Source organism: Somniosus microcephalus, chromosome 11, assembly GCF_052327205.1.
Source record: "Somniosus microcephalus isolate GS21.2 chromosome 11, FLI_Smic_1.0, whole genome shotgun sequence".
Taxonomy (NCBI): domain Eukaryota; kingdom Metazoa; phylum Chordata; class Chondrichthyes; order Squaliformes; family Somniosidae; genus Somniosus; species Somniosus microcephalus.
The window spans coordinates 96,517,070-96,542,811 of record NC_140997.1 but is presented as its reverse complement, the minus strand read 5'-3'; the positions used below and the strand labels follow the sequence as shown (position 1 = coordinate 96,542,811).

Genomic DNA, 25,742 nt, shown 5'->3' with positions numbered 1-25,742 from the left:
TAGTCAGAACTGTGCTTGCACCCTGGAAAGCCAGCTGGACGGTGTCATCTTTTCCAACCCCCATCATCAAAGGCTTCCTGCGAAGCTCACTGACTGCTGTAGCCCTAGGATCTTAGAGTAAGGTAATCATCGAAATTTTAGTCAGGAACTGGTCATCAAAACAACCCAGCAGCAACCATCTCCTGCTTCGTAGCTCTGGTTTTCATCTACTGGTGAGCAGTTTTGCTCTGCTTTGATGTACAGACCTGTAATTGGACCCATGCTTAGAGCTCCACAAACATCTGAAGAAAAAAGAATGAGTCGATTGCCTCAGGAATTTTTTCATGTGTCATACAAACAGCTCCGCCTGTGCGGAGTAATTTTCAAAGAGTGACATTTTTGATGCCTATGTCACGTTGGTGAAGAGATCTAAGTCTAACTATGACTGATGTGAGCAGATGGATGTATGAACTGAGCTAAAGGTAGGAATAACTAGACTAAAAGAGACCAAGATCCATCTAGGCGGCCTTCTACTATCGCATGATACGACGCTAACAGAGTTGTTGACTAATCATGGCAGGAAGAGGGGTTCAAAATGGTTCACTTACCAAGGGAAGAGAAGGGGTTATAAAATTGGTTACCAATGGTTCATTATTAGGGAGCACACTTGCTTCCATTGCCATTAGTATTTCTTGCACAGTTGAGGCTGTTCTAAGTGAAGTGTTGCTAGTAAGGAGGAAGGAAAATCTGGATCTTCATGGTTACCTCAAGTCTTGACAAAGATGTTATGGTTCTAAGTTATTCACCTAAACTATGGAAGTTCCACATTCTCACCACTCTCTGGGTTAAAAAGGTTTCTCCTGAATTCCCTGTTGGATTTATTAGTGACTGTCTTATATCTATGGCCCTAATATTGGTCTCCCCTACAAGTGGAAACATCTTCTCTGTATCTACCCAATCAAACCCCTTCATAATTTTAAAGACCTCTATCAGGTCACCCCTCAGTCTTCTCTTTTCTAGAGAAAAGAACCCCAGCCTGTTCAATCTTTCCTGATAGGTAGAACCTCTTAGTTCTGGTATAATCCTTGTAAATCCTTTTTGCACCTTCTCCAGTGTCTCTATATCCTTTTTGTAATATGGAGAGCAGAACTGTGCAGTATTCTAAGTCAAAAGAATGAAAATAGACCAGAGTGTAAGTGATATACTAATATAATGCTTTCATTTTTATTCAGTTTCTCTTTTTTTTCCAAAAGATATAACAATCATTTCGATGCAAAAACATCAAATAAATAAGAGGGCTAAAGCCATTAACTTATACAATCAATGTAATGAAAAAACATCACAAAATACAAACTCACAACCATAAGACCAAAATGCTTCATGAACGCCAATATCATCCAATAACAGAGACGGCCAGTATTTAATGCAGAGCGTAACACTGGCACACAGGAAACAATTTCACAAAGAACGGACAGAATGACTGTCCCACAGGATGAAGAAAGACACTTCTTTCAACAACCCTTTTAAAATTTAAAACAATGTGATGCAGATAAAGTGTAAACCATTTAGCAAGCATGAAGTCTGGCTGCTTTCAACATGAGCTTCACTCAGTTTAACTGTGTCTTTATCCACCTCATTAGACCAGACGCTCTGGGGGGGTGGTGAGGGAGTGGATCTTGACTTTGTGCGATGATAGCGAGCCGACAGCCCATTTCACATTGACTCCAATGGAAATAAAAATCGGGAGAGATTTAATAGAGGTGTTCAAAATCATGAAGCGTTTTGATAGAGTAAATAACGAGAAACTGTTTCTACTGCTGGGAGGGTCAGTAAACAGAAGATGTAGATTTAAGGTAATTGGCAAAAGAACCAGGGGTGAGACGAGGAGATTTTTTTTTTACGCAGCGAGTTGTTGTGATCTGGAACGCACTGCCTGAAAGGGCGGTGGAAACAGATTCAATCGTAACTTTCAAAAGGGAATTGGATAAATACTTGAAGGGGAGAAAATTGCAGGGCTGTGGGGAAAGAGCAGGGGAGTGGAACTAATTGGAGAGCTCGTTCACAGAGCCAGCACAGGCACGATGGGCCAAATGGCCTCCTCCTGTGCTTTAGGATTCTATATAAAACGGTTTGCCGGCTTGCTACCACCCATCTTCCGCTATCGCACAAAGCCAAAATGACCCCCTCTTTTCTTTTTTAAATGCATTAAGGTTTGGGGGAGTTTAATTTGCACTGGGCACTAATATGGGTGCACCAATTAACACATTCCCACTAAATTCCTATCTGCAGAACGTTAAAACATTCGTCACCCCATTTAAAAAAAATGGTTTAACAACTGCATCAAACAGCACAACAGGAATTCAATGTGAACGCACTGACTGGTGCAGTCAGAATAACACAGAGGCCAGACTAAACCTCTAGCATAATTCTAGTCCCTTTGAGCGATCCAGAAAATCCTGCAAAATTTGTGTTTCTTATTCACATCCCAATAATGATAGAGTAAATAAGGAGAAACTGTTTCCACTGGTAGGAGGGTCGGTAACCAGAGGACGCACAGATTTAAGATAATCGGCAAAAGAACCAGAGGGGGAGGTGAGGAGAAATTTTTTTACGCAGTGAGTTGTTGTGATCTGGAATGCGCTGCCTGAAAGGGCGGTGGAAGCAGATTCAATACAGGGTAGTAACTTTCAAAAAGGGAATTGGATAAATACTTGAAAAGGAAACATTTGCAGGGTTCTGGGGAAAGAGCAGGAGGGAGTGGGACTAATTGAATAGCGCTTTCAAAGAGCTGGCACAGGCGTGATGGGCCGAATGGCCTCCTTCTGTACTGTAAGATTCTATAAGCTGCTTTTCGCAGCTCAAATTCATTTTGTACGGATTAGTACTAATTGGTTTATTAAAGAATTGAACTCCATCAGTGGGTAAATGCACTGCCCCTGGGTTGTACTACGTCATTCAAGCCAGAAAGGTCTGCGCCCATTTGAGCTGGAGATGCTACAATTGATCTTAGTGTTGGGGAAGAGTACAAATCAGGAAGTATTTCCACCCCTTATCACTACTCAGTGAGCAGGAATGGGAAGTGAGCACGTGTGGCTGTCGTGGAGGGCTGGATTGGTTTCAACTGTGGAGCCTCCCACTGTCGAATAGTCAACATCCTGCATCTTGGCTCATGCATAATGAATGGGCACTTGAGCCAACTGCAGGTGCCCCCAGCAACTCTCAGTGCCTTCAGAAAATGGAGAAAAGTGGAGAATGAATTTAACTCCGTACCTATCATTCCTTGTTAAATTATATTTTGATGTTATGTTTATCCCATCCCATCCCATCTCAGGTGCGGGCAGGTAAATCTATTGGAATAAAACCAGGAATGAACAGCTCTGAAAGAAGTACTACCAAAACTAACTAGCTGTTCTTTTCCATCAGGTAGAGTGTGAAACGAGCTGCCGATTCTCCACCGCCTGTTTCGCACTCCCGCCAAGCCCAATTTCACCCTCGGTTGATGCCAGCCCTACCAACCTCCAGTCACCAAATGTTTTATTTCTAAGCCCCTGCATCTTAACTGGTTGGAAAGATTTGGATACTAAAACCAAGAGCCGGATTCTTCTGCGCAGAACACAATACTGTTTTACGAACATACAAAAGATAAGGCCTGGACTTTACGGTGGTAAAGATGGCGAAACTGTCAGCGTTCACCATCATTATCACACTGGAACTGGCTGTAACTTCAGGATTTAGCGCATGCAAAGATAAATGCGGAAATCCTGAAGTTGCGGTCAGTCATTCCCTGCTCCGACACTGGCTGCGCTGTGGAACTCCTCGTAGCGGCAATCAGTGAAATCACGTGAAATGACGAAAACGTCCCCTTTTCCGCTCTAATATCACTGTTAAAAACCCCATAAAAAGTTAAGCCTTGTTGAAAGAGGTGTAACTGGGTTGTTAACGGTGTATTGACTGCTGAACAACCGCTCTGGCCCTGAAAAACTAATTTTATATTTGTGGAATGTCAAATTTCTCCATTATGATAAAAAGTACTAGATTTTTAAAATAATAAAAAATATTTTTATGATTTATGATATTTCAGCTTCTACCTTAACCCCATGTTTATGTCCCAATCTTTATTTTACTCTCTGGAAAAAAAATTAAAAGTGAACAGATAAAAGGTACTTTTTATTTCCTGGTTTGCTGTCTATGAGAATTCCTCAATGTGATTAGCTGCTTAGCCAGATGATGGCTACACTGCTGCTGTGCCGTGGAGATTCCCTATAGACAGTGCTATAATCAAATTAACATTGAGAAAGCTGAGGTTTTCGCCACAGAGATCGCTAGATCTTTGTGGGCAGCTTTCTTCAGGTCAGCAGCGAGCACCATCGCTTCACCTCTGACCGCAAATTCCAGGCTATGCTCATTGTTTCTTTCCTCGGTTTTATTACAGTCAGCCCCTTTAATCAACAGTGGCGACCTTTAAATGGAGAGGCTGCTGGTTTGAAGTTCTTTTGAACTTTGTACTGGTTTCTGGCAAGCTGATATCTACGCCCTTCCATTCTGAAAATGATTCACTTTGTAACCCCATCATGTACATGTACTTCTGTCATTGTTTGCCTCTTCCTGTTCCTTTCCAGTTGAGCTCTCCTGCCTCAGTAAGGCTCAGTAAGTAAAGTCACTTATGTACAGACCAGAAGATACTGCGTTCAGTGCTGAGGCTGGCCTGAATTTGCTGATCGCACACAAGGCATTGAGTTATAATCAGCCTCTTCACCCCTGGGCGAAGGGTGAAGAAATATCAGCTGGGGTTTCTGGTCCTAATTGAGAATGCGCGTGAGGACTGGATCAGGAGTCTGCACGATGCCCTTCAAGGTCGAGTATCCTACCGCCGCTTATTGTCTAGGCTCGCACGTGCAGAATGGCCTTTCTAGTGCTAGTGGTTTGTCCGTGACCATGGGGCATTAACCCCAGCAAGAGGGGATGGAAAGGAAGGAAATTGAAGAAAAAGAAATACAAACAAGAAAATAGTAACAACCACGGCCTCAGATATCTGTTTCAAAGCAATTTTTTGGTGAGCTGGCAACAGTAAAGATAGAATAACAAGTCACAGCTGAAAGACGGAGGACATGCTAGTCTCGACCTTTTAAAGCTTGTCGATTTTTAAGAAAATAACAAAGTACTTTACTTCATCCCAAAACTGGATAAAGCACCTTTGGTACAAAGCGCTTAATAAGCCCATTCAAACTCAAAATAAAACTCATTTAAATCTTCTGATTCTCAGTAGACCAGTTAAAAGTGTCTGTTATTTGAAGCTTATGAAAAGAGGTTCTCGAATTGTCACCACAGTAAAAAAACAATTGGTTTCCTTTTACTCTTTTTGTTTCATCACATATGTTCAGAAAGTATTGATGCAATCTTGAAACAAAACAATAACTCTTCTTTACACAAATGTCAAAAAAAAGCAACTGTGTGAAAATGTTGCGCTATTTTATCTGGCTGAAATATCGGGCTGTCCTGTGGCTGTACTAGAAGGTCGAGTGACTGTAAAATGGAGAACATATTTGATACAGCAGGAATGTTTCTGCAGCTCCTCTTTACCCCAGATGAATTCTTGTGACGGAGAAGTGTGAATGCTGGAAAGATAAGGTAACAAGAGGGCAGTGCAACACAAGTTAGTCAGCATCTGAAAGGTTAACGCTTTACGTAAGACCTATCTCAGACAATGCTATCTTCTCAGATACGTCTGCACATTAAAAAGAAACGCGCTTTTCTATAGTGTCTTTCACAACTTCAGGACGTCTCAAAGCGCTTTACAGCCAATGAAGTACTTTTTGAAGTGCGGCCACTGTTGTAATGTAGGAAACGCGGCAGCCAATTTGTGCACAGCAAGCTCCCATGAACAGCAATGTGATTATGACCAGATCCATCTACTTTTTTAGTGATGTTGGTTGAGGGATAAATATTGGCCAGGACACTGGGGGTTCTCCCTGCTCTTCTTCGAAATAGTGGCCATGGGTTATTTTACATCCACCTGAGAGAGCAGACAGGGCCTCGGTTTAACGTCTCATCCGAAAGATGACACCTCCGACAGTGCAGCACTCCCTCAGTACTGCCCTGGGAGAGTCAGTCTGGATTTTGTTAATCAAGTCTCTGGTGTGGGACTTGAACCCACGACCTTCTGACTCAGAGTTGAGAGAGTGCTACCTACAGAGCCAGGGCCGACAGCATTATTAAGTTTTAAAGATACAAAATAAAATACCACACTCAGTGCTACCTCCCAAGAAGTACAAATTCTGCTGAGAAACAGGTACATTTTTAACCGTATCACAAAAAGTTGCCTGTACTTAAAAAAAAGGGGCACTTATGTGAATCTTGACAGTGATCAGGAACTAATCAAACGTTCCTGGCAAGTCTCCAGCGGCAATTTGGTTGCTCCACCAAACACATCCACGTTGTTGTCAATCCAGGGAACGATGTTGCCAGCCAGGTTGGCAGAACAGTTGGCCATGCTCCTGATATCATCTGAGGTGAGAATGCGGTCCCAGATATTGAAGTGACTGAGTTCTCCAACAAACGCCTGTGTTGCATCGAACCTCCCTCCGACTGTGTCCTGGACGAGAACAAATTTACGGACAAATGGTTGCTGCAGCATGTCCAACACAAGGGCCAACTTAATCCTGATGCTATGACATTAGAGTTTGTTTTAGTGCTGCAGTCTATGAGCTCTACATCGGGAGCCTTTGTGCCTTGGGTATCCTGGCAGTGTGAGTGTGTTAGAATTCACTATTAGCTCATAGGAACAGGAGGAGGCCATTCAGCCCTTGAGCCCATTCCGCCATTCAATTAGATCCTGGCTGATCTGTACCTCAACTCCATTTGCTCGGCTTTGCTTGATATCCTTGCTACTATGTCCAGTTAAAGTTCGCCCCTCGTCCATTATAGCAACATTTTTAATGTTGCTCATGTTTTTGTCTCGACTATCCTGCCTGGGAAACACTCCTTGAGTAAAGAAATTCTTCCTAATATGCGTTATATAAATTTTCTTTCACTTATTTACATTTTATTCCTTATGGTCCTATTTTCCTGGCTTCATTTGAAATAATATTCTGGACGTACCTTAAAATCCCATTTAATATTCTATGTATCTTGACAAAATCCACCATTAACCATCTTCTTTCCAAACTCTAGATGCTGAGCTTCTTCAGTGTTACGGAGCCGTCTACCCTCTGTAAACGTGAGGTCATCCAAAATTCTGCTGCCCGTGTCCTAACTCGTACCAAGTCCGATTCACCCATCACCCCTGTGCGCGCTGGCTTACATTGGGTCCCGGTTAAGCAACTCCTCGATTTTAAAATTCTTATCCTTGTTTTTAAATCACTCGATGGCTTCGTCCCTCCCTATCTCTGTAATCTCCTCCAGTCCCACAACCCCCCTGCGATATCTGCACTCTTTTAATTCTGGCCTCTTGAGTATCCCCGATTTTAATTGCTCCACCATTGGCAGTCGTGCCTTCAGCTGCAAGGCCCTGAGCTCTGGAATTCCCTACCTCTTTGACCAAGCTTTTGGTCATCTGCCCTAGTATCTCATTATGTGGCTTGGTGTCAAATTTTGTTTTATAACTCTCCTATGAAGCACCTTGGGATGTTTTTCTACATTAAAGGTGCTATATAAATACAAGTTGTTGTTACATGTACATGAATGATGTACAATTTCTGACCAATGTCCAATACTTTATATACAACAGTGTTCAGTTGCAGATACCAATTGTTTGGTCAGTTACATCACCAATGTAAATCTTTTCCTGCATCCTCTGCCCCTGTTGGTCTCCTTTTTAATCAGTAAATTGGACAGCTACATTCAGCTTCAATACCCAGCCCATTCATGTAAATTAGAAACAACTGGAATTCAAGCACTGACCCCTATAGGACTCTGCTCAGCACTACCTCCACCCCCATTGCAACTGTGATGAATACGCTGTGTCCTATTTTAACTCTCTTTCTATCCAGTCTAATGTTCTGTCCTGGATTCATTCAAAGTCTTTCATGTGGAACTTCTGCAAAAGTTTTCTAAAAGTCCAAATAAACTATGTCCCAGAGAGTTATGCCATCTACTTTATCTGTAACATTCTCAAAGAAGTCAAGGAGGTTTCTCAGGCAGGATCTGCTCCTTTTAACTCTACACTTGCTAGACATGAGGCGAGGAAAACCCCCAGTGGTGGAGAACTTTGGGAGCCATAGGTCCAAAGTCACCTCTTCCTCCGAGCTTGCTACACTCACCACACATCATGTCTCAAATTACTCATATACTGTATCCCAAAATGTTATTATCTGAAAGAAATCTACTCTTTCTCCTTAAAAAGCTTTATTAAATAAACTTTTTTGTGATGATGTATAACTTTGATGTGTTCCTGTTCACCCATACCTCTCTATCGTAAGTGTACGGCAGAATCTGGTTGTCATCATTTGGGATGTAGAATTACACTCACCTGCTCCTGTCCCAGGATCAGGACACCGCCTGCTTTGATTGGATGCCAAGGTGCCAGATTCTCCCCTGTACCACGCAATTGACCATCTTGATAAGCCTCCCACATGCCATCCCTGGTAGTCCATGTTATGCAAATGTGATGCCACTTGGCATCATTAATATTCATGGGCAGCTGGGCTACCTGTTGGTGAAATACTTTAGATAAGGTCAATGATTCGCACAATGGTTTGTTTTCATGTTGAATCACAATATTTGGTGCTGTTTTGCCTAAAAGGATCTCAGTTAAAAGGTTACAGGAATTCAGCATTTTCAAATTGGATCTTACTCATAGAGAGAATAATGTGCACCTGGGGGTGGTTGCCAGGTAGCAGTCACTCATCTCGAGATTCAGGGAATATCGTAAATCACGGGAGGGGTAATTTCCTCTTGTCCACTATGTGGGGAATTTTAAACACCCCCCCCCTCCCCCATCTGGCGGAAACCGGGTCTGGGGGCGGGGGCGGGGGGGGTGGCAGTTAAATTGGAGTTGGGAGACTTCCTGACCCAATCCCACCGACAGCCATTTTAAATTGCAGGCAGCAAGGGCACCCACCCCAAGCCAGTGGGGTCCTTCTTTAAATATGCAGATCAGGTCCCGATGATGTCATTGGGAGCCGGTTGCCATTTTAACAATGGCAAGCAGCTGGGGCTTTCCCGCCAAGCTAACGTTTGGATTACTTTCCCATGACCCTGCTGGGAAGTGGATCTGTGTGTGTTTCAAGTGAGGGCAGGATTAGACTCAGCTATGATGCACCGCCCCCACCGCCTCCCATTGTCGAGTAGCCTGTGGCACTCATGGCCTTGGTTCACACATCAACAAAAACTTGCTTTATATCACCTTTAACATAGTAAAACATCCCAAGGCATTTCACAGAAGCATTATCAAACAAAACTTGATACCGAGCCACGTAAGGAGATATTAGGACAGGTGACCAAAAGCTTGGTCAGAGAGGTAGGTTTTAAGGAGCATCTTAAAGGAGGTGAGAGAGGAGGAGAGGCAGAGAGGTTTAGGGAGGGAATCCCAGAGCTCGGGTCCAGGCAGCTGCAGGCATGGCCACCAATGGTGGAGCGATTAAAATCAGGGATGCGCAATAGGCCAGAATTGGAGGAGCACCGAGATCTCGGGGGGTTGTGGGGCTGGAGGAGATTACAGAGATAGGGAGGGGTGAGACAATGGAGGGATTTGAAAACAAGAATAAGAATTTTATCATTAAGGAAGTGATAGCAAGACATGTAGAAAATCATAATATAGCCAAGCAAAGTCAGCATGGTTTTATGAAAGGGAAATCATGCTTGACAAATTTGCTGATGTTCTTTGAGGATGTAACAAGGGGAACCAGTAGATGTCATGTATTTGGATTTCCAGAAGGCATTCAATAAGGTGCCACATTTCACAGAAACCCCACAATGCAGATAGAGGCCATTTCGGCCCATCGAGCCTGCACCGACACATATCCCACCCGATCCCCTTAACCCCTACACCAACACATATCCCACCCTATCCCCACGTATTTAATCCCCCTAACACTAAGGGTCAATTTATCATAGCCAATAAACCTAACCTGCACATCTTTTGGACTGTGGGAGGAAACCGGAGCACCCAGAGGAAACCCACGCAAACACGGGGAGAATGTGCAAACTCCACACAGACAGTCACCCGAGGCTGGATTCGAACCCGGGTCCCTGGCGCTGTGAAGCTACAGTGCTAACCACTATGCCACCGTTACTACACAAGATAAGAGCTCACGGGGTTGGGGGTAATATATTAGCATGGATAGAGGATTGGCTAACTAACAAAAAACAGATAGTCGGGATAAATGGGTCATTTTCAGGTTGGCAAACTATAACTAGTGGGGTGCTGCAGGGATCAGTGCTGGGGCCTCAACTATTTACAATCTATATTAATGACTTGAATGAAGGAACTGAGTGTAATGTAGCCAAATTTGCTGATGATACAAAGATAGGTGGGAAAGCAAATTGTGTGGAGGATGCAAAGAATCTCCAAAGGGATATAGATAGGCTAAGTGATCGGGCAAAAATCTGACAGATGGAGTTTAATGTGGGAAAATGCGAGGTTATCCACTTTGATAGGAAAAATAAAAAAAAGCAAATTATTATTTAAATGGGGAGCGATTACAAAATGCTGAGGTACAGCGGGATCTGGGGGACCTTGTACATGAATCACAAAAAGTTAGCATGCAGGTACAGCAAGTAATTAGGGAGGCAAATGGAGTGTTGGCTTTTATTGCAAAGGGAATGAAGTCCTGTTACAACTGTACAGGGCATTGGTGAGACCACACCTGGAGTACTGCATACAGTTTTGGTTTCCTTATTTAAGGAAGGATATACTTGCATTGAAGGCAGTTCAGAGAAGGTTCACGAGGTTGATTCCGGAGATGAAGGGGTTATTTTATGAAGAAAGGTTGAGCAGGTTGGGCCTATACTCACTGGAGTTTAGAAGAATGAGAAGGGATCTTATTGAAACATATAAGATTCTGAAGGGACACGACAAGGTAGATGCAGAGAGGATGTTTCCCCTCGTGGGGGAAGCTAGAACTAGGGGGCATAATTTCAGAATAAGGGGGCACTCTTTTAAACCAAAAATTAGGAGGAATTTCTTCTCTCAGAGGGTCGTGAATCTTTGGAATTCTCTTCCCCAGAGAGCTGTGGAGGCTGGGTCATTGAATATATTTAAGGTGGAGATAGACAGATTTTTGAACGATAAGGGAGTCCAGGGTTATGGGGAGCAGGCAGGGAAGTGGAGTTGAGGCCAAGATCAGATCAGCCATGATCTTATTGAATGGCGGAACAGGCTCGAGGGGCCAAATGACCAATTCCTGCTCCTACGTCTAATGTTCTTATGTTCTTATGTTTAAATGTGCTCGCTGACCTACATTGGCTCCCGGTTAAGCAGCGCCTTGATTTCAAAATTCTCATCCTTGTTTTCAAATCCCTCCATGGCCTCGCCCCTCCCAATCTCTGTAATCTCCTGCAGCCCCCCACCCCCCCGAGATCTCTGTGCTCCTCTAATTCTGCCTTCTTGAGAATCCCTGATTATAATCGCTCAACCATTGGTGGCTGGGCCTTCTGTTGCCAAGGCCCTAAGCTCTGGAATTCCCTGTCTGAATCTCTCCGCCTCTCTATCTCTCTCTCCTCCTTTAAGACGTTCCTTAAAACCTACCTCTTTGACCAAGCTTTTGGTCACCTGCCCTAATTTATCCTTATGTGGCTCAGTGTCAAATGTTTTGTCTTATAATTTTCTCGTGAAGCGCCTTGGGACATTTTACTACGTTAAAGGCACTATATAGATACAAGTTGTTGTTGTTGTTGTAAATTCAAGGTGTTGCTGAACCGGGAGCCGATGTAGGTCAGCGAACACGGGTGATAGGTGATTGATATTTGGTGTGAGTTTGGACACGGGCAGCAGACATTTGGATGTGCTCAAGTTTATGGAGGGTGCAAGGTGGGAGTCTGGCTAGGAGTGCGTTGGAATAGTCAAGTCTAGAGGTAACAAAGGCATGGAGGAGGGCTTCAGCAGCAGCTGAGTTGAGGCAGGGGCGGAGAAGGGGGATGTTACGCAGGTGGAAGTTGGCAGTCTTCGTGATGGAGTGGATATGGGGTTGGAAGCTCACCTCAGGATCAAGTAAGATGCCAATGTTGCAAATGGTCTGGATCAGCCTCAGATAGTGGCCAGGAAGAGGGATTGAGTTGGTAGCTAAGGAACAGAGTTTGTGGCAGGACCTGAAGACAATGGTTTCGGTTTCCCAACCATGAAGAATGATCACTTTGGCAAGGTACCTGAGGGTGACAACTCTCACCAACAGTCATCACATACAGGGGAAGAAGAAGGGGCAACATTGGTTCAAAAAAATTTGTAGCTGACAGAACTGGAGGATTCTCTGGCATTTAGCTCATTGGCTGGCATCAGGTTTGAAGTCTGGCATGCAATGTTTTGAGGGTAAGAACATGGGATAAGAAAGAGCAACGGTCAAGTAATCCAGCTCCTCCACATCAAGGGCTGCACAGAAATCTTCATCCCAATTCCAACTACTCACCTGCAAAACCTAGACAACCACAATAACAGAATTCCCAATGAGCATTACAAAAGAGGGAGATAGAGTTAGGGGAGGTAACCATGGGTGTGGTGAAAGGTAAAGGGTTTGAGGAGGCTTTGAAGGTAAGGGAAGTGCCATAGAGGGGTTCAGGAACAATGGCTAAAGTCAGAATTGTTTGCTCTTGATAACAGTCTATTCCATAAGCTGACATAAATGAAAAAGTTCATTTTTAAAATGACCCAACTTTTAAGTAGGCAATGAAATGCTTGCCTAAAAAAATTAATATACCCCGCAAATACATTTTGATACATGGAAATGTTCAATTGATAATATGATCAGCAATTGCTGTGTGCCGCATGTATCATTGATAAGTGATACACACCTTGTCATTAATAAGTAATTCTATTGGATTGTTTCCCCATTCAATAAGCACAATTTCATTTGCTTGTCCAGACACAGCGTAAGAGAAGGGTGTTCCAATACCGAACGATGCTCTGGACTGCATCCACATGCACACAGTGAAGGCATACATCTCAGGGAGGCTCTTCTTTATCCTGGCATACAGGTAATTAGTTCGCAAAGGCAGCGACACCTTGAAATCATCAGGTGACTTAAAGCCGCTGCTCTCTATTGGAGACAAAAAAATTAATGATCATTAAACAATAAACTCTTTTTATTCATCCACACCTTTTGTTTGTGCCTTTTTTCCTTCCCTCCCACATGGCAGCTGTCTTTCATTCTGCCAGCGCATTTCACACTTCATCTAGAGCCATCCTTTGTTTCTTAACCTGTCCCATTACCATCTCCTTTTTCCTTGAATACCTCTTAATGTCTCTTAACCTCTCCTGCCTTCCATCCTATCACAGACCTTCCCTTTTGTTCATTCATCCCCTCCCCCCTTTCCCAGCCCCTGCACTTGCTTAAAAATCTGTTCCATTTCCTGCTTTTTTCCAGTTTTACCGAAAGGTCATCGACCTGAAACGTTAACTCTGTTTCTCTCTTCACAGATGCTGCCTGACCTGCTGAGTATCTCCAGCATTTTCTATTTTTAAATCTTTTTATTTGTCCAATACCAATGAAGGACGTTATGTTGTACAGATTCTGTAAGTTCAAAACAGTGTTCCTGCACAATTATTTACAAAATATTTGCAGTCATAAACGATATTTGATCATGAATGACAATCGATGCCTTCATTCAAAGGATCATCATTTTGTAATAAGTAGTCTTACTTGCTGATTATACACTTTAGGATCAGGCCTGTATAATGTTACTGAGAACAGAGGGAAATTAACTTATTGTACTTAAGCCATTGAAATTGCTCTGCAATGTAAGGCTTGATGATTAGAGTTACATGGGCAGCAAGTGGCCATATCGTTGCATGTACAGGAATGAAAGAAAGACTTGCATTTATATAGCAACTTTCACAAACTCAGGATGCCCCAAAGCGCTTTACAGCCAATGAAGTACTTTTTGAAGTGTAGCCACTGTGGTAATGAGGAAACGCGGCAGCCAATTTGCTCACAGCAAGGTCCCACAAACAGCAATGTGATAATGACCAGATAATCTGTTTTAGTGATGTTGGTTAAAGGATAGATATTGGCCAGGGCACCAGGGAGAACTCCCTTGCCCTTCTTAGAAATAGTGCTATGGGATTTTTTACATACACTTGAGAAGACAGACGAGGCCTTATTTTCTGACTTGGGAAGTATATCACTGATCCTTCATCGTCACTGGGTCAAAATCCTGGAACTCCCTCCCTGACAGCACTATGGGAGTACCTTCGCCACACAGACTGCAGCGGTTCAAGAAGGCGGCTCACCACCACCTTCTCAAGGGGATGGGCAATAAATGCTGGCCTTGCCAGCGACGCCCACATCCCGTGAATGAATAAAAATAAATTGGCAATTAAGAACTGGATCAATCTGACAGATTCCAGATGTTTGGTTCTGCGGTGCTGTGCTTTAGACAGTACAATCTGCACAATGGGATTTCTAGTTTTAACTTAAACCAATAACCAGTTGTTGAAAATTAAAACAAACCTGGAGGTGAGGTTCCCGCATTAATCTTATTGGGTAGAATACTTGTTTTCAGTTTAGCTAATCTGAATAAGCATTATTCTAAAATAACCAAAAGTCATTGATCCACGCTGGATATTCCAACCTTTCTCTAATTCAGTAACCCTTTCATGCAAGGCGTTGAGGGCAGATTCTGTCTTGTAACGGTGTGCCGCTGTCTCGTTCAGAAGTACGAATTTCTCATCCTCAAGTTCGGAGACTTTGTTTAGGAGTTGACTTTCCAAATCCCCGAGCTTTTTCTGAAGCTGTTCACGGAGGTCACTGGGGAAAGCCTGGTTGGAAGGATTGAGTCGTGTCTGTTGCTGTTGCAAAATAAAGCACAGACTACATGTAGTAGTATCGGGAAACTGAACCCTGGTCAATAAGCTTTGAAGCCTGGATTTACTCACTAACCTAATACACATTTTTGATATGTTTTGTACTTTCATTATCATCTAGTTCATAGATTTTCAAACCATCCCGAGAAAGATCTGTGAAGTCATCAGATTTCTCTATTGACTTTCTTATGGGTTATTTCTTTCGCTGTAATCTAATAATAGTAAAAAAAAATTCTACAACAGCATTGTTTTTTTCGAGGTAGTTAACACTTTTGGAATTTAGGATACCCAGATTATGTCAATATTTGCAGGCTTGAAAATCTCTGATCCTGCCGTCGGATCAATGGTTTGGATATGTGTAGCAGATGGAGAATAATAGCGGGCTGGGAGTGTGTTGCACCATTACACAGGCTGGCTCTATAACAACACACGGTATTCTATTATTCACCCCAGTGATGTGTCTCCTTGGAATGTTGTTGTTAGAGTTCACATGTTCTTTCTGCGGTTATTCCCCCGCCCCCTCACACGCCCTGTTATTGCTAATTGACAGATACCAGCTTTTGCACTACAATTTCACACCAAGGATCAAGGACTGCTTGAATGTTTTTGTTCTTTTAACTAAGATTTTCGTGTCAGTTCCATGATTGCTATAGGGCTTAAAATAACCTTGTGTGATATTCGAACACAAATACTTAACGTGTTCAAATCAAACTAGTTTTTCCGATATTTTAATGGAAGCGTCAATCAGTTTAAAATAAACAGATTAACCCCTTCATTAAGTTAGTGGTCAAAGACATTTTGATATGGACACGCTAAGCTTTGGTTGGCTAATATCAAATAATGCATGGTGTTAGTTGGAAGGAAGAGTGGTTAAGTCATACTCTCCTTTATCGGATTAAAACATGGATAGAATGAATGCTCAGACCGATTAAATGACATTATTCTCTGTCTTTTGGCTTTCAGCTTTCTACGTGAAATCTTTGGTTAATCACAAAACTGGCCTACTGTACTGAATCGCACTTATAAATGTCCTCAAGGTTTTTTTTTTTTTGAGGGGGGTGGGGGGGAAGTGGGTGAGGAGTGGGCAGTGTTGGAACAGAGTAAATTAATCTATTCTAAATCAGGCTTAGGAGCACTTGGTGCTCAGATTATGTGAACTTTGCAAAGTAATATCTCATTTTATTTAATACTTGAACTATACAGCTTGAAAATAATTTAACACTTGATTTTGTTTAGATTTTTGTGGAAAAGGTAATAATTTCATCATAATTGCACGTACTGTCATATTTCACATGTGGAATCATATAGGAATGAAGTTAAATAGAATGATACATGGCGTTATTTAATACACCACAATAACATTGTATGGATTACACACAACATAAACCACATATAATATTATACATATCACATATATCATTATATAATATACCATCAAGATAAAAAGGAAAAACTGCAAATATTGTTTTCTGTAACATGTCACATTTGGTGTGAAATTAAGGCTGGAGAAGACAATTACGTTCAGTTGAATCAAGAAAATATTGTCACTTCTGTTTAAGAAATCATGGCAAGCCATTTGACTCATCCCAGAAAGGTGTAATTGCAGAGTTTCATCCCAACAAAATGCTAAAATGTGCAACTTTCTTGATAATGTCATGTTTTATATGGAATAAAATAATGGTCAGAATTGTCATTCTGTGATTAAAATATAACTTAGGACATGGTCTCTTGGATTAAAAATGAATGAGTATAAATAGGTTAAGAATCGTATTTCATTCTTCAATAATGGTCTTCTATTTCCAACCATGAAATATATCTGCTATAATGGATTTGGAGACCTTGAAATTGGGTACCTTAGCACCTCCCGTTAACGCCTCCAGGGGCGCTAATGGGGCAGAAATGACTTTTCACCCAGGCGCGGCACCACTTATGACTCCCGTTAAATTCAGCGGGAGTTTAGCAGCGGTGGTAACCAGTAGCACCCTGCTCCATTGCGCAGGTGATGACGACATCATCACCGTGCGCAACGCCGCATTTTCACCCCCAATGCAAAATTGGCCCTCGGCCCCTGAATCTGTGCCAGGAGATGACAATGACCAATTCAGGGGGGCGGGAATGGAGTGGCAGGAGGCTCGCGGGGCTAAGTAAAGGGTGGCGGGTGGGGTAAAAAAGTCAGCCGACTTACTTGTCGTGGCCCATTGTGTCTTTGAACTCAGGGTCTGTGCCGCGACTTGGCAGCCTGGCACTCCTCTTGTGTGCCGGGCTGCTGCAACAGCACCCCACTCCCCGGTGGTCCAGGTAGGGCTCCGCAGAGTTGTGGGCTTGGGCCCTCCCCTTTAATGAGGGGAAGAGCCCTTACATTTGGCAGCGCTACATGGCCCAGTGCGTAGCGCTGCAGAATGCACTGCCCCGATATTTGGGGTTAGTGCTCTAAGAAGGAAGTGGAGCACTTGAATTAGCACAACACCTCCCTCTTGGGGGTGCTAAAACTGAATTTTGCCATTGCTGGCGTTAATTAGCGCCAGGCGCTAAAGTTAGCACCCAGGCAATGTTAGCGCCCCAAAATGGTGGATACCAAATTTTTCCCCCAAATGTTTAAGTATTGGGCCTGACTACATCAGCCACTTCTGATTCCCCACAAAACATTGCATGGATGTAATGGGCCAAATGTTATTCTTACACAAAGAGTCAATTATGTGCAATTGGGTTAGTACTAGTATCACACAAATTGATTGACTTGTTGGGAAATATCCATGTCACAACTAATTAAACAGGTTGTGACCTCTTTAGCTACACCTTGCGTTATACTGTAATGTGCTATAATATCTCTTTGGGGCCTTTTCAAGCAGGAGTGCCACCACCTGAACCTTTGGTCAAATAACTAAGTTCAATTGTAATCAATTTGTGTCTCATTTTGTCCAAGTCTGAATATTTTTTGTATTGACTGGATTGAGATACTGCTTGAATTTATTACAGAGCCTTGCACTCTGGGCTCACTGCATTAAGAGTAATGCAGGTACACTCATTCATCTGGGGTAGTTTAGCATCAACACGACATGTTGATATTACAATCAGTATCAATAATCCTTCCAAGTTAGAACCATAAGAACTAAAAGATTAAAATAATTGTAATTGATAGAATAAAACAAGTGTTAATATTAAATGATTCCAGTTGTTTGACATTAACACAAGCCTTCTTTCAACTTATAGAGTAGAACACTTTTTTTCTATTGAACTAATTTAAATAAGCAACATTCTAACAAAACCAAAGACCATTGATTCAATTCGCATATTTCAACATTTCAAAGATATTTGATTTCCTAGTTGAATACATATGATCTAGCCCCCGCCCCTCTCCTCCCAAGTTCTCTTGAATTGATACACACTCAAATAACTGATTCCGAGTAAGTTATTAAAATAGACTTCTTCAATGCGCCCTTACTCTTCAAACCAACACTGCCCATTTGATTATCGTGGTAACTATTGCAATGAACTAAATGGCATGAGCTACTTTGCAACATAGCGAGTAGTCCTACCATTGATAACGATTTCATCTCAAACTACAGGTCTGGTGCTCGGTCTTTGTTTCTTGATGGAGTGGTGACAGAACTGCTTGCTGTGTTGTAAATAGGTCGTATTCTTCACTTCGGTGCAATAGATAGGACAATATCAAGACAAAAAGATACCTAGCGTTTGGAATTCACTGGCTGAAAGGGCAGTGGAAGCAGATTCAGTGGTAACTTTCAAAAGGGAATGGGATAAATACTTGAAAGGGAGAAAAATTGGAGAGCTATGGGGAAAGAGCAAGGAAGTGGGACTAATTGGCGAGCTCTTTCAAAGAGCTGACACAGGCACGATGGGCCGAATGGTCTCCTTCTGTGCTGTAAGATTCTAAGGTCTCAAGGCAAGTAGTGTTGAGATTAGTTTTGAGATTAGTGGGATTGATTTGATTTAATTTAATTTCAATTAATTAAAGGGTAAGTCATGGCAGGACAGCCCGGTGCAGTGATATGCTCCTCCTGCGCTATGTGGGAACTCAGGGACACTTCCTGTGCCCCTGACAACTAAGTGTGCAGGAAGTGTGTCCAGCTGCAGCTACTGGCAGACCGCATTGCGGTGCTGGAGCAGTGATTGGATACATACTGGACCATTCGCGATGCTGAGGACGTCGTGAATAGCACGTTTAATCAGTTGGTCACACCGCAGATAAAGGTGGCACAGGCAGAAAGGGAACGGGTGACCAACAGGCAGAGTAGTATGCGCAGGCAGGTAGTGCAGGAGTCCCCTGTGACCATCCCCCTCTCAAACAGATATACCGCTTTGGATACTGATGGGGGGATGGCATCCCAGGGGAAGGCAGCAGCAGCCAACTTCCTGGCACTAGGGGTAGCTCTGCTGCACAGGACGGGAGGAAAAAGAGGGGGAAGAGCTATAGTAATAGGGGATTCTATTGTAAGGGGAATAGATAGGCATTTCTGCGGCCGCAAACGAGACTCCAGGATGGTGTGTTGCCTCCCTGGTGCAAGGGTCAAGGATGTCTCGGAGTGGCTGCAGGGCATTCTGGAGGGGGAGGGTGAACAGCCAGTTGTCGTGGTGCATATAGGTACCAACGATATAGGTAAAAAATGGGATGAGGTCCTAAAAGCTGAATATAGGGAGTTAGGAGGTAAATTAAAAAACAGGACCTCAAAGGTAGTAATCTCAGGATTGCTACCAGTGCCACGTGCTAGTCAGAGTAGAAATAGAAGGATATTTCAGATGAATACGTGGCTAGAGGAATGGTGCCAGGGGGAGGGATTCAAATTCCAGGGACATTGGAACCGGTTCTGGGGAGGTGGGACCAGTTCAAACCGGACGGTTTGCACCTGGGCAGGACCGGGACCGATGTCCTAGGGGGGAGTGTTTGCTAGTGCTCTGGGGGAGGGTTTAAACTAAAATGGCAGGGGATTGGGAACCTGAGCGGGGAAACAGAGGAAAGGGAAACAAGGATAAAAGCAAAAGACAGGAAGGAGGAAAACAAAAGTGACAGGCAGAGAAATCAAGGGTTTAAATCAAACATGGCCACATTAAATAATAATTCTAAAAGATCTAAGAGCGTTAAAAAAACAAGCCTGAAGGCTTTGTGTCTTAATGCGAGGAGCATTCGTAATAAGGTGGATGAATTAGCTGCGCAAATAGAGGTAAACAAATATGATATGATTGGGATTACGGAAACATGGCTCCAGGATGGCCAAGGCTGGGAACTCAACATCAGGGGTATTCAATATTCAGGAAAGATAGGCAGAAAGGAAAAGGAGGTGGGGTAGCATTGCTGGTTAAAGAGGGGATTAACACAATTGAAAGGAAGGATATTAGCTCTGATGATGTGGAATCTGCATGGGTAGAACTGAGAAATACCAGGGGGCAGAAAACGTTAGTGGGAGTGGTATATAGACCTCCAAACAGTAATGCAGAGGTCAGGGATGGCATTAAATGGGAAATTAGAGAAGCGTGCAATAAGGGCACAGCAGTTATCATGGGTGACTTTAATCTACATATAGATTGGGCTAACCAAATTAGTAACAATACTGTGGAGGAGGAATTCCTGGAGTGTATACGGGATGGTTTCCTGGACCAATATGTCGAGGAACCAACTAGAGATCAGGCCATCTTTGACTGGGTATTATGTAATGAGAAAGGATTAATTAGCAATCTTGTTGTGCGAGGCCCCTTGGGTCAGAGCGCTCATAATATGATAGAATTCTTCATTAAGATGGAGAGTGAAATAGTTGACTCAGAGACTAGGGTCCTGAATTTAAATAAAGGAGACTATGATGGTATGAGGTGCGAGTTGGGTAGGATTGATTGGGGAATGTCACTCAAAGGGTTGACGGTGGATGGGCAATGGCAAACATTCAAAGATCGCATGGATGAACTATAGAATTTGTTCATCCCAGTTTGGCATAAAAATAAAACAAAAAAGGTGACTCAACCGTGGCTAACAAGGGAAATTAGGGATAGCATAAGATCGAAGGAGAGGACATATAAATTGGCCAGAAAAAGCAGTAAACCTGAGGATTGGGAGCAGTTTAGGATCCAACAAAGGAGGACAAAGGGATTAATTAAGAGGGGGGAAATAGAGTATGAGAGTAAACTTGCAGGGAACATACAAACTGACTGTAAAAGCTTTTATAGATATGTTAAGAGAAAAAGATTGGGGAAGTCAAGCATAGGTCCCTTGCAGTCAGAATCAGGGGAATTTATAATGGGGAACAAAGAAATGGCTGACCAATTAAATACATACTTTGGTTCTGTCTTCACAAAGGAGGACACAAATAATCTCCCAAAGATGTCAAGGAACATAGGGGCTAATGAAAGGGAGGAACTGATAGAAATCAATATTTGTAGGGAAATGGTGTTAGGGAAATTGATGGGATTGAGAGCCGATAAATCCCCAGGACCTGATAATCTACATCCTAGGGTACTTAAGGAAGTGGCCCTAGAAATAGTAGATGCATTGCTGATCATCTTCCAAAATTCAATAGACTCTGGAACAGTACCCATGGATTGGCGGGTAGCTAATGTTACCCCACTGTTCAAAAAGGGTGGTAGAGAGAAAACAGGGAATTACAGACTGGTAAGCCTGACATCAGTAGTGGGGAAAATGCTAGAGTCCATTATAAAGGATGTAATAGCAGAGCACTTGGAAAACAGTGACTGGATCGGACAAAGTCAACATGGCTTTACAAAAGGTAAATCATGTTTGACTAATCTACTGGAATTTTTTAAGGATGTAACTGGTAAAATAGATAAGGGAGAACCAGTGGATGTAGTGTATTTGGATTTTCAAAAGTCTTTCGATAAGGTCCCACATAAGAGGTTAGCGTATAAAATTAAGGCACATGAGATTGGGGGCAAGGTATTGACTTGGATAGAGAACTGGTTGGCAGACAGAAAGCAAAGAGTTGGAATAAACAGCTCTTTTTCCGAGTGGCAGGCAGTGACTAGTGGGGTACCGCAGGGATCGGTCCTTGGGCCCCAGCTATTCACAATATATATTAATGATCTGGACGAGGGAACTAGATGTAATATCTCCAAGTTTGCAGACAACACAAAGCTGGGTGGGCGTGTGTGCTGTGAGGAGGATGCCGAGAAACTCCGGTATGACTTGGACAGGTTGGGTGATTGGGCAGAAGCATGGCAGATGCAATATAATGTGGATAAATGCGAGGTTATCCACTTTGGTGTCAAAAACAGGAAGGCAGATTATTATCTAAATGGCAATAGATTGGGAGAAGGGGATGTGCAACGAGACCTGGGCGTCCTTGTGCACCAGTCACTGAAAGTAAGCATGCAGGTGCAGCAGGCGGTTAAGAAGGCAAATGGTATGTTGGCCTTCGTGGCGAGAGGGTTTGAGTACAGGAACAAGGATGTCTTGCTGCAGTTGTACAGGGCCTTGGTGAGGCCACATCTTGAGTATTGTGTGCAGTTTTGGTCACCTTATCTGAGGAAGGATGTTCTTGCCATGGAAGGAGTGCAGCGAAGATTCACCAGGCTGATACCTGGGATGGCAGGAATGACGTATGAGGAGAGATTGGGTCGATTGGGCTTGTACTTGCTGGAGTTTAGAAGAATGAGAGGGGATCTCATCGAAACGTATAAAATTCTAACAGGACTAGACAGACTAGATGCTGGAAGGATGTTCCCGATGGTCGGGGAGTCCAGAACCAGGGGTCACAGTCTAAGGATAAGGGGTAAGCCATTTAGGACAGAGATGAGGAGGAATTTCTTCACCCAGAGAGTGGTAAACCTGTGGAATTCTCTGCCAAAGAAGGCAGTAGAGGCCAATTCATTAAATATATTCAAGAAGGAGTTGGATATATTGATTAAGGTTAAAGGGATCAAGGGATATGGAGAGAAGGCAGGAACAGGGTACTGAATTTGGATGATCAGCCATGATCTCATTGAATGGTGGAGCAGGCTCGAGGGGCCGAATGGCCTACTCCTGCTCCTATCTTCTATGTTTCTATGTTTCTATGAGATTACATCGTTATCAGTGATAATTGTTTCAACGTAGATGCGAAACTAGTTTGAGTGAGGGAGTTCTGTTCAACTTTAAAGATGTGCATTTGGTGTTTGGTCAGAATATAATGCTGTTACTACCCATTTCCATCTGTGTCACTGGCAAATGCGACCCGTGCCTCTAAAAACCCCTAAGGCAGACGTTGTTTTGTCTGATGTTTTGAGCCAAGGAGTTGGTGCAGCTAACAGATTCTCTCTCACTGAAAGAGGAACACTCCCATCTGTTTTTCTCTCTTGTTTTCGCCCTATTCATAAAGCAACCAGCTTTCATTATAAAACCATTATGCGCCGTGTATAACATCCAATCACCGATATTATACCTCGAACCTTAACCATAATCCGTGCTCAGGCTGGTTATTGTCGAGCATATGCTAAAGGGCTGGGTGACGATCCACTGCTGCCCCCAGTACTCCAATTCAGCCACAATGTGAGCTGCTGGTGGACAGTGACATCAACAATTATTTTAAAACAAGATCAGCTCTGCAGAGCAGACGGGAGTTCAGAGTTCTGGAGCTTCAGCACCAAGGACAGCTCCGGTCATTGATCCTTGGTCAGTTCAGCACCGGGGCAGCTCAATCCCAGGGACAGTTCAACACCCGGGACAGCTCAACCCCCGGGACAATTCAACACCGGGGACAGCTCAACCCCCGGAACAATTCAACATCGGGGACAGCTCAACACCCGGGACAGTTCAACCCCGGGAGAATTCAACCCCCGGGACAGTTCAACACCCGGGACAATTCAACATCCGGGACAGCTCAACACCCGAGACAGCTCAACCCCCGGGACAATTCAACATCCGGGACAGCTCAACCCCCGGGACAATTCAACACCGGGGACAGCTCAACCCCGGGACAATTCAACCCCCGGGACAGTTCAACACCGGGGACAGCTCAACCCCGGGACAATTCAACCCCCGGGACAGTTCAACACCGGGGACAGCTCAACCCCCGGGACAGTTCAACCCCCGAGACAGTTCAACACCGGGGACAGCTCAACCCCCGGGACAATTCAACCCCCGAGACAGCTCAACACCCGAGACAGTTCAACACCGGGGACAGCTCAACCCCGGGACAATTCAACCCCCGGGACAGTTCAACACCCGGGACAGTTCAACCTCCGGGACAGCTCAACCCCCGGGACAGTTCAACACCGGGGACAGTTCAATATCCGGGACAGTTCAACACCCGGGACAATTCAACACCTGGGACAGCTCAATCCCCAGACAGCTCAACACCCGAGACATTTCAATACCCGGGACAGCTCAATACCCGGGATAGTTAAGGACCCGGGTGAGATCAGTACCGGGAACGCTCCTCCAGCTGAGTGTAACAGTCGCCAGTGTCTGAGTCGGTATATTTTACTGGCTGATGTGGAAAGGATTAATTTGAGTCGTAATCCTAAATATAGGGGGTTATCATTGCTGCCCCACTGCTAAACCTCCGCCAGCCTGGCTGGAACTCTGCAATGCACACTCCGAGATACAGCTGGCTCTAAGAGCCTAGATATTATCAGTATCGCTACTCCAAACGAAGCTGTAGCACATCGGAAAACTTATAGCTCTCTTACGGCAAAGGAGCAGACAGACTATAGACACACAGTAAAAATATAGAAACACGCTAAGAGATGTGTGTTGACCCCATCTCCCAGATCTTTACCTGCGGGCTTGTAGTTGTGGATCTTACCTCCAGACTGGCGAGTCTGTCTTTCAGCGCTTGTATGGTCCGCCCCAGGTGATCGACCACCTCGCTGTGGTCCCGGGGCAGATCGCCCATAGTGTCTTTGCCATTGGTCTTGTACTGTTTCCTCCGGCTGCCCTTGTACTTGGCTTCCAGTTGGGCGCTCTCGCTCATCGCCGAGCTCTCACATCTGGTCAGCTTGCTGGTCAGCTCCTTGATGGTCTCCTTCTGGTTGCCCATGGTCTCCTTCTGCTGCAGGATAGTCTCCCTCAGATGCATCACGGTACCGCGGAGGTCCTGCTCCTGGGGCGTGCCAACCTGAATCGGCATGGGTGGGACCGGGCATGTCGGGTCTGCGTCCAACGGGATGGAGGTGCAGACGAACCGAGTGGCCTTTGGGTCCTGGCCCGATGCCATGGAGCTGCTGCCGGTAACGAGAAAGACGGCGGCAACCAGCAAAGCCAACATGACAGCGATGGGGATTGCGACCAGGTACTTCAGGGTGACCTAGCTGTTCCACCAGGCTGTTGGGGTGAAGGAGCCGCGATGGGAGAAGGTTGGAGCTGGCGAGTGCCGTCAGACCCAAAGCCGATTAATGCTCTTGGCGCCTTCATCCGCGCCTATTTATTGGTGGGAAAGGATTTTGCGTCAGTCGGTCTCTGAGGAATGATTGAGATCCGGATAGTTCAAGCTCCGCCCCTGTGTCACTTTCCACATCGGTCATGTTGCAACATCAGAACAGCGAGCAAGCGGGGCAAGAAACGGGCGAGTGGCTCTGCCCGAGGTCCCTGAATAACCAGTGTGTGTTGTCTCGTCACTCATTACTGTTTCAACTCCATTCGCACCATCAGTGAATTATTGGAAACATGGAGATTTTACTCCTTTTATCCCGGGACTTCACTAAAATAGTTTAACAATTTGGCTGAAAAGATTACCTGGTAAGTCAATAGTCAGTTGGTCCATTTAATCAGGTAAAGATAACCTCGGGTTGGCAATCAGTAACTAGTGGTGTTCCGCAGGGGTCGGTGCTGGGACCCCAACTCTTTACAATCTATATTAACGATTTGGAG

At 44.0% G+C, this 25,742-nt stretch overlaps 1 protein-coding gene across 2 annotated transcripts; it reads right to left on the bottom strand.

Annotated features, from left to right (window-relative positions):
• Positions 1 to 1,172: 1,172 nt before the first annotated feature.
• On the bottom strand, positions 1,173 to 25,254 carry nptx2a (neuronal pentraxin 2a). Of its 2 annotated transcripts, none has more exons than XM_086001134.1 (5): positions 24,652 to 25,254; positions 14,701 to 14,917; positions 12,922 to 13,166; positions 8,447 to 8,626; positions 1,173 to 6,571 (listed from the first exon to the last, which is right to left on the bottom strand). In XM_086001134.1, exons 1-5 carry the CDS (start codon positions 25,138 to 25,140, stop codon positions 6,344 to 6,346), a joined length of 1,359 nt encoding a protein of 452 aa, XP_085857260.1. In that variant the 5' UTR covers positions 25,141 to 25,254; the 3' UTR covers positions 1,173 to 6,343. The 2 variants fall into 2 exon arrangements, with proteins under 2 accessions (XP_085857260.1, XP_085857261.1); XM_086001135.1 differs by having other exon boundaries at positions 24,679 to 25,254.
• Between the last annotated feature and the right edge of the window lie 488 nt (positions 25,255 to 25,742).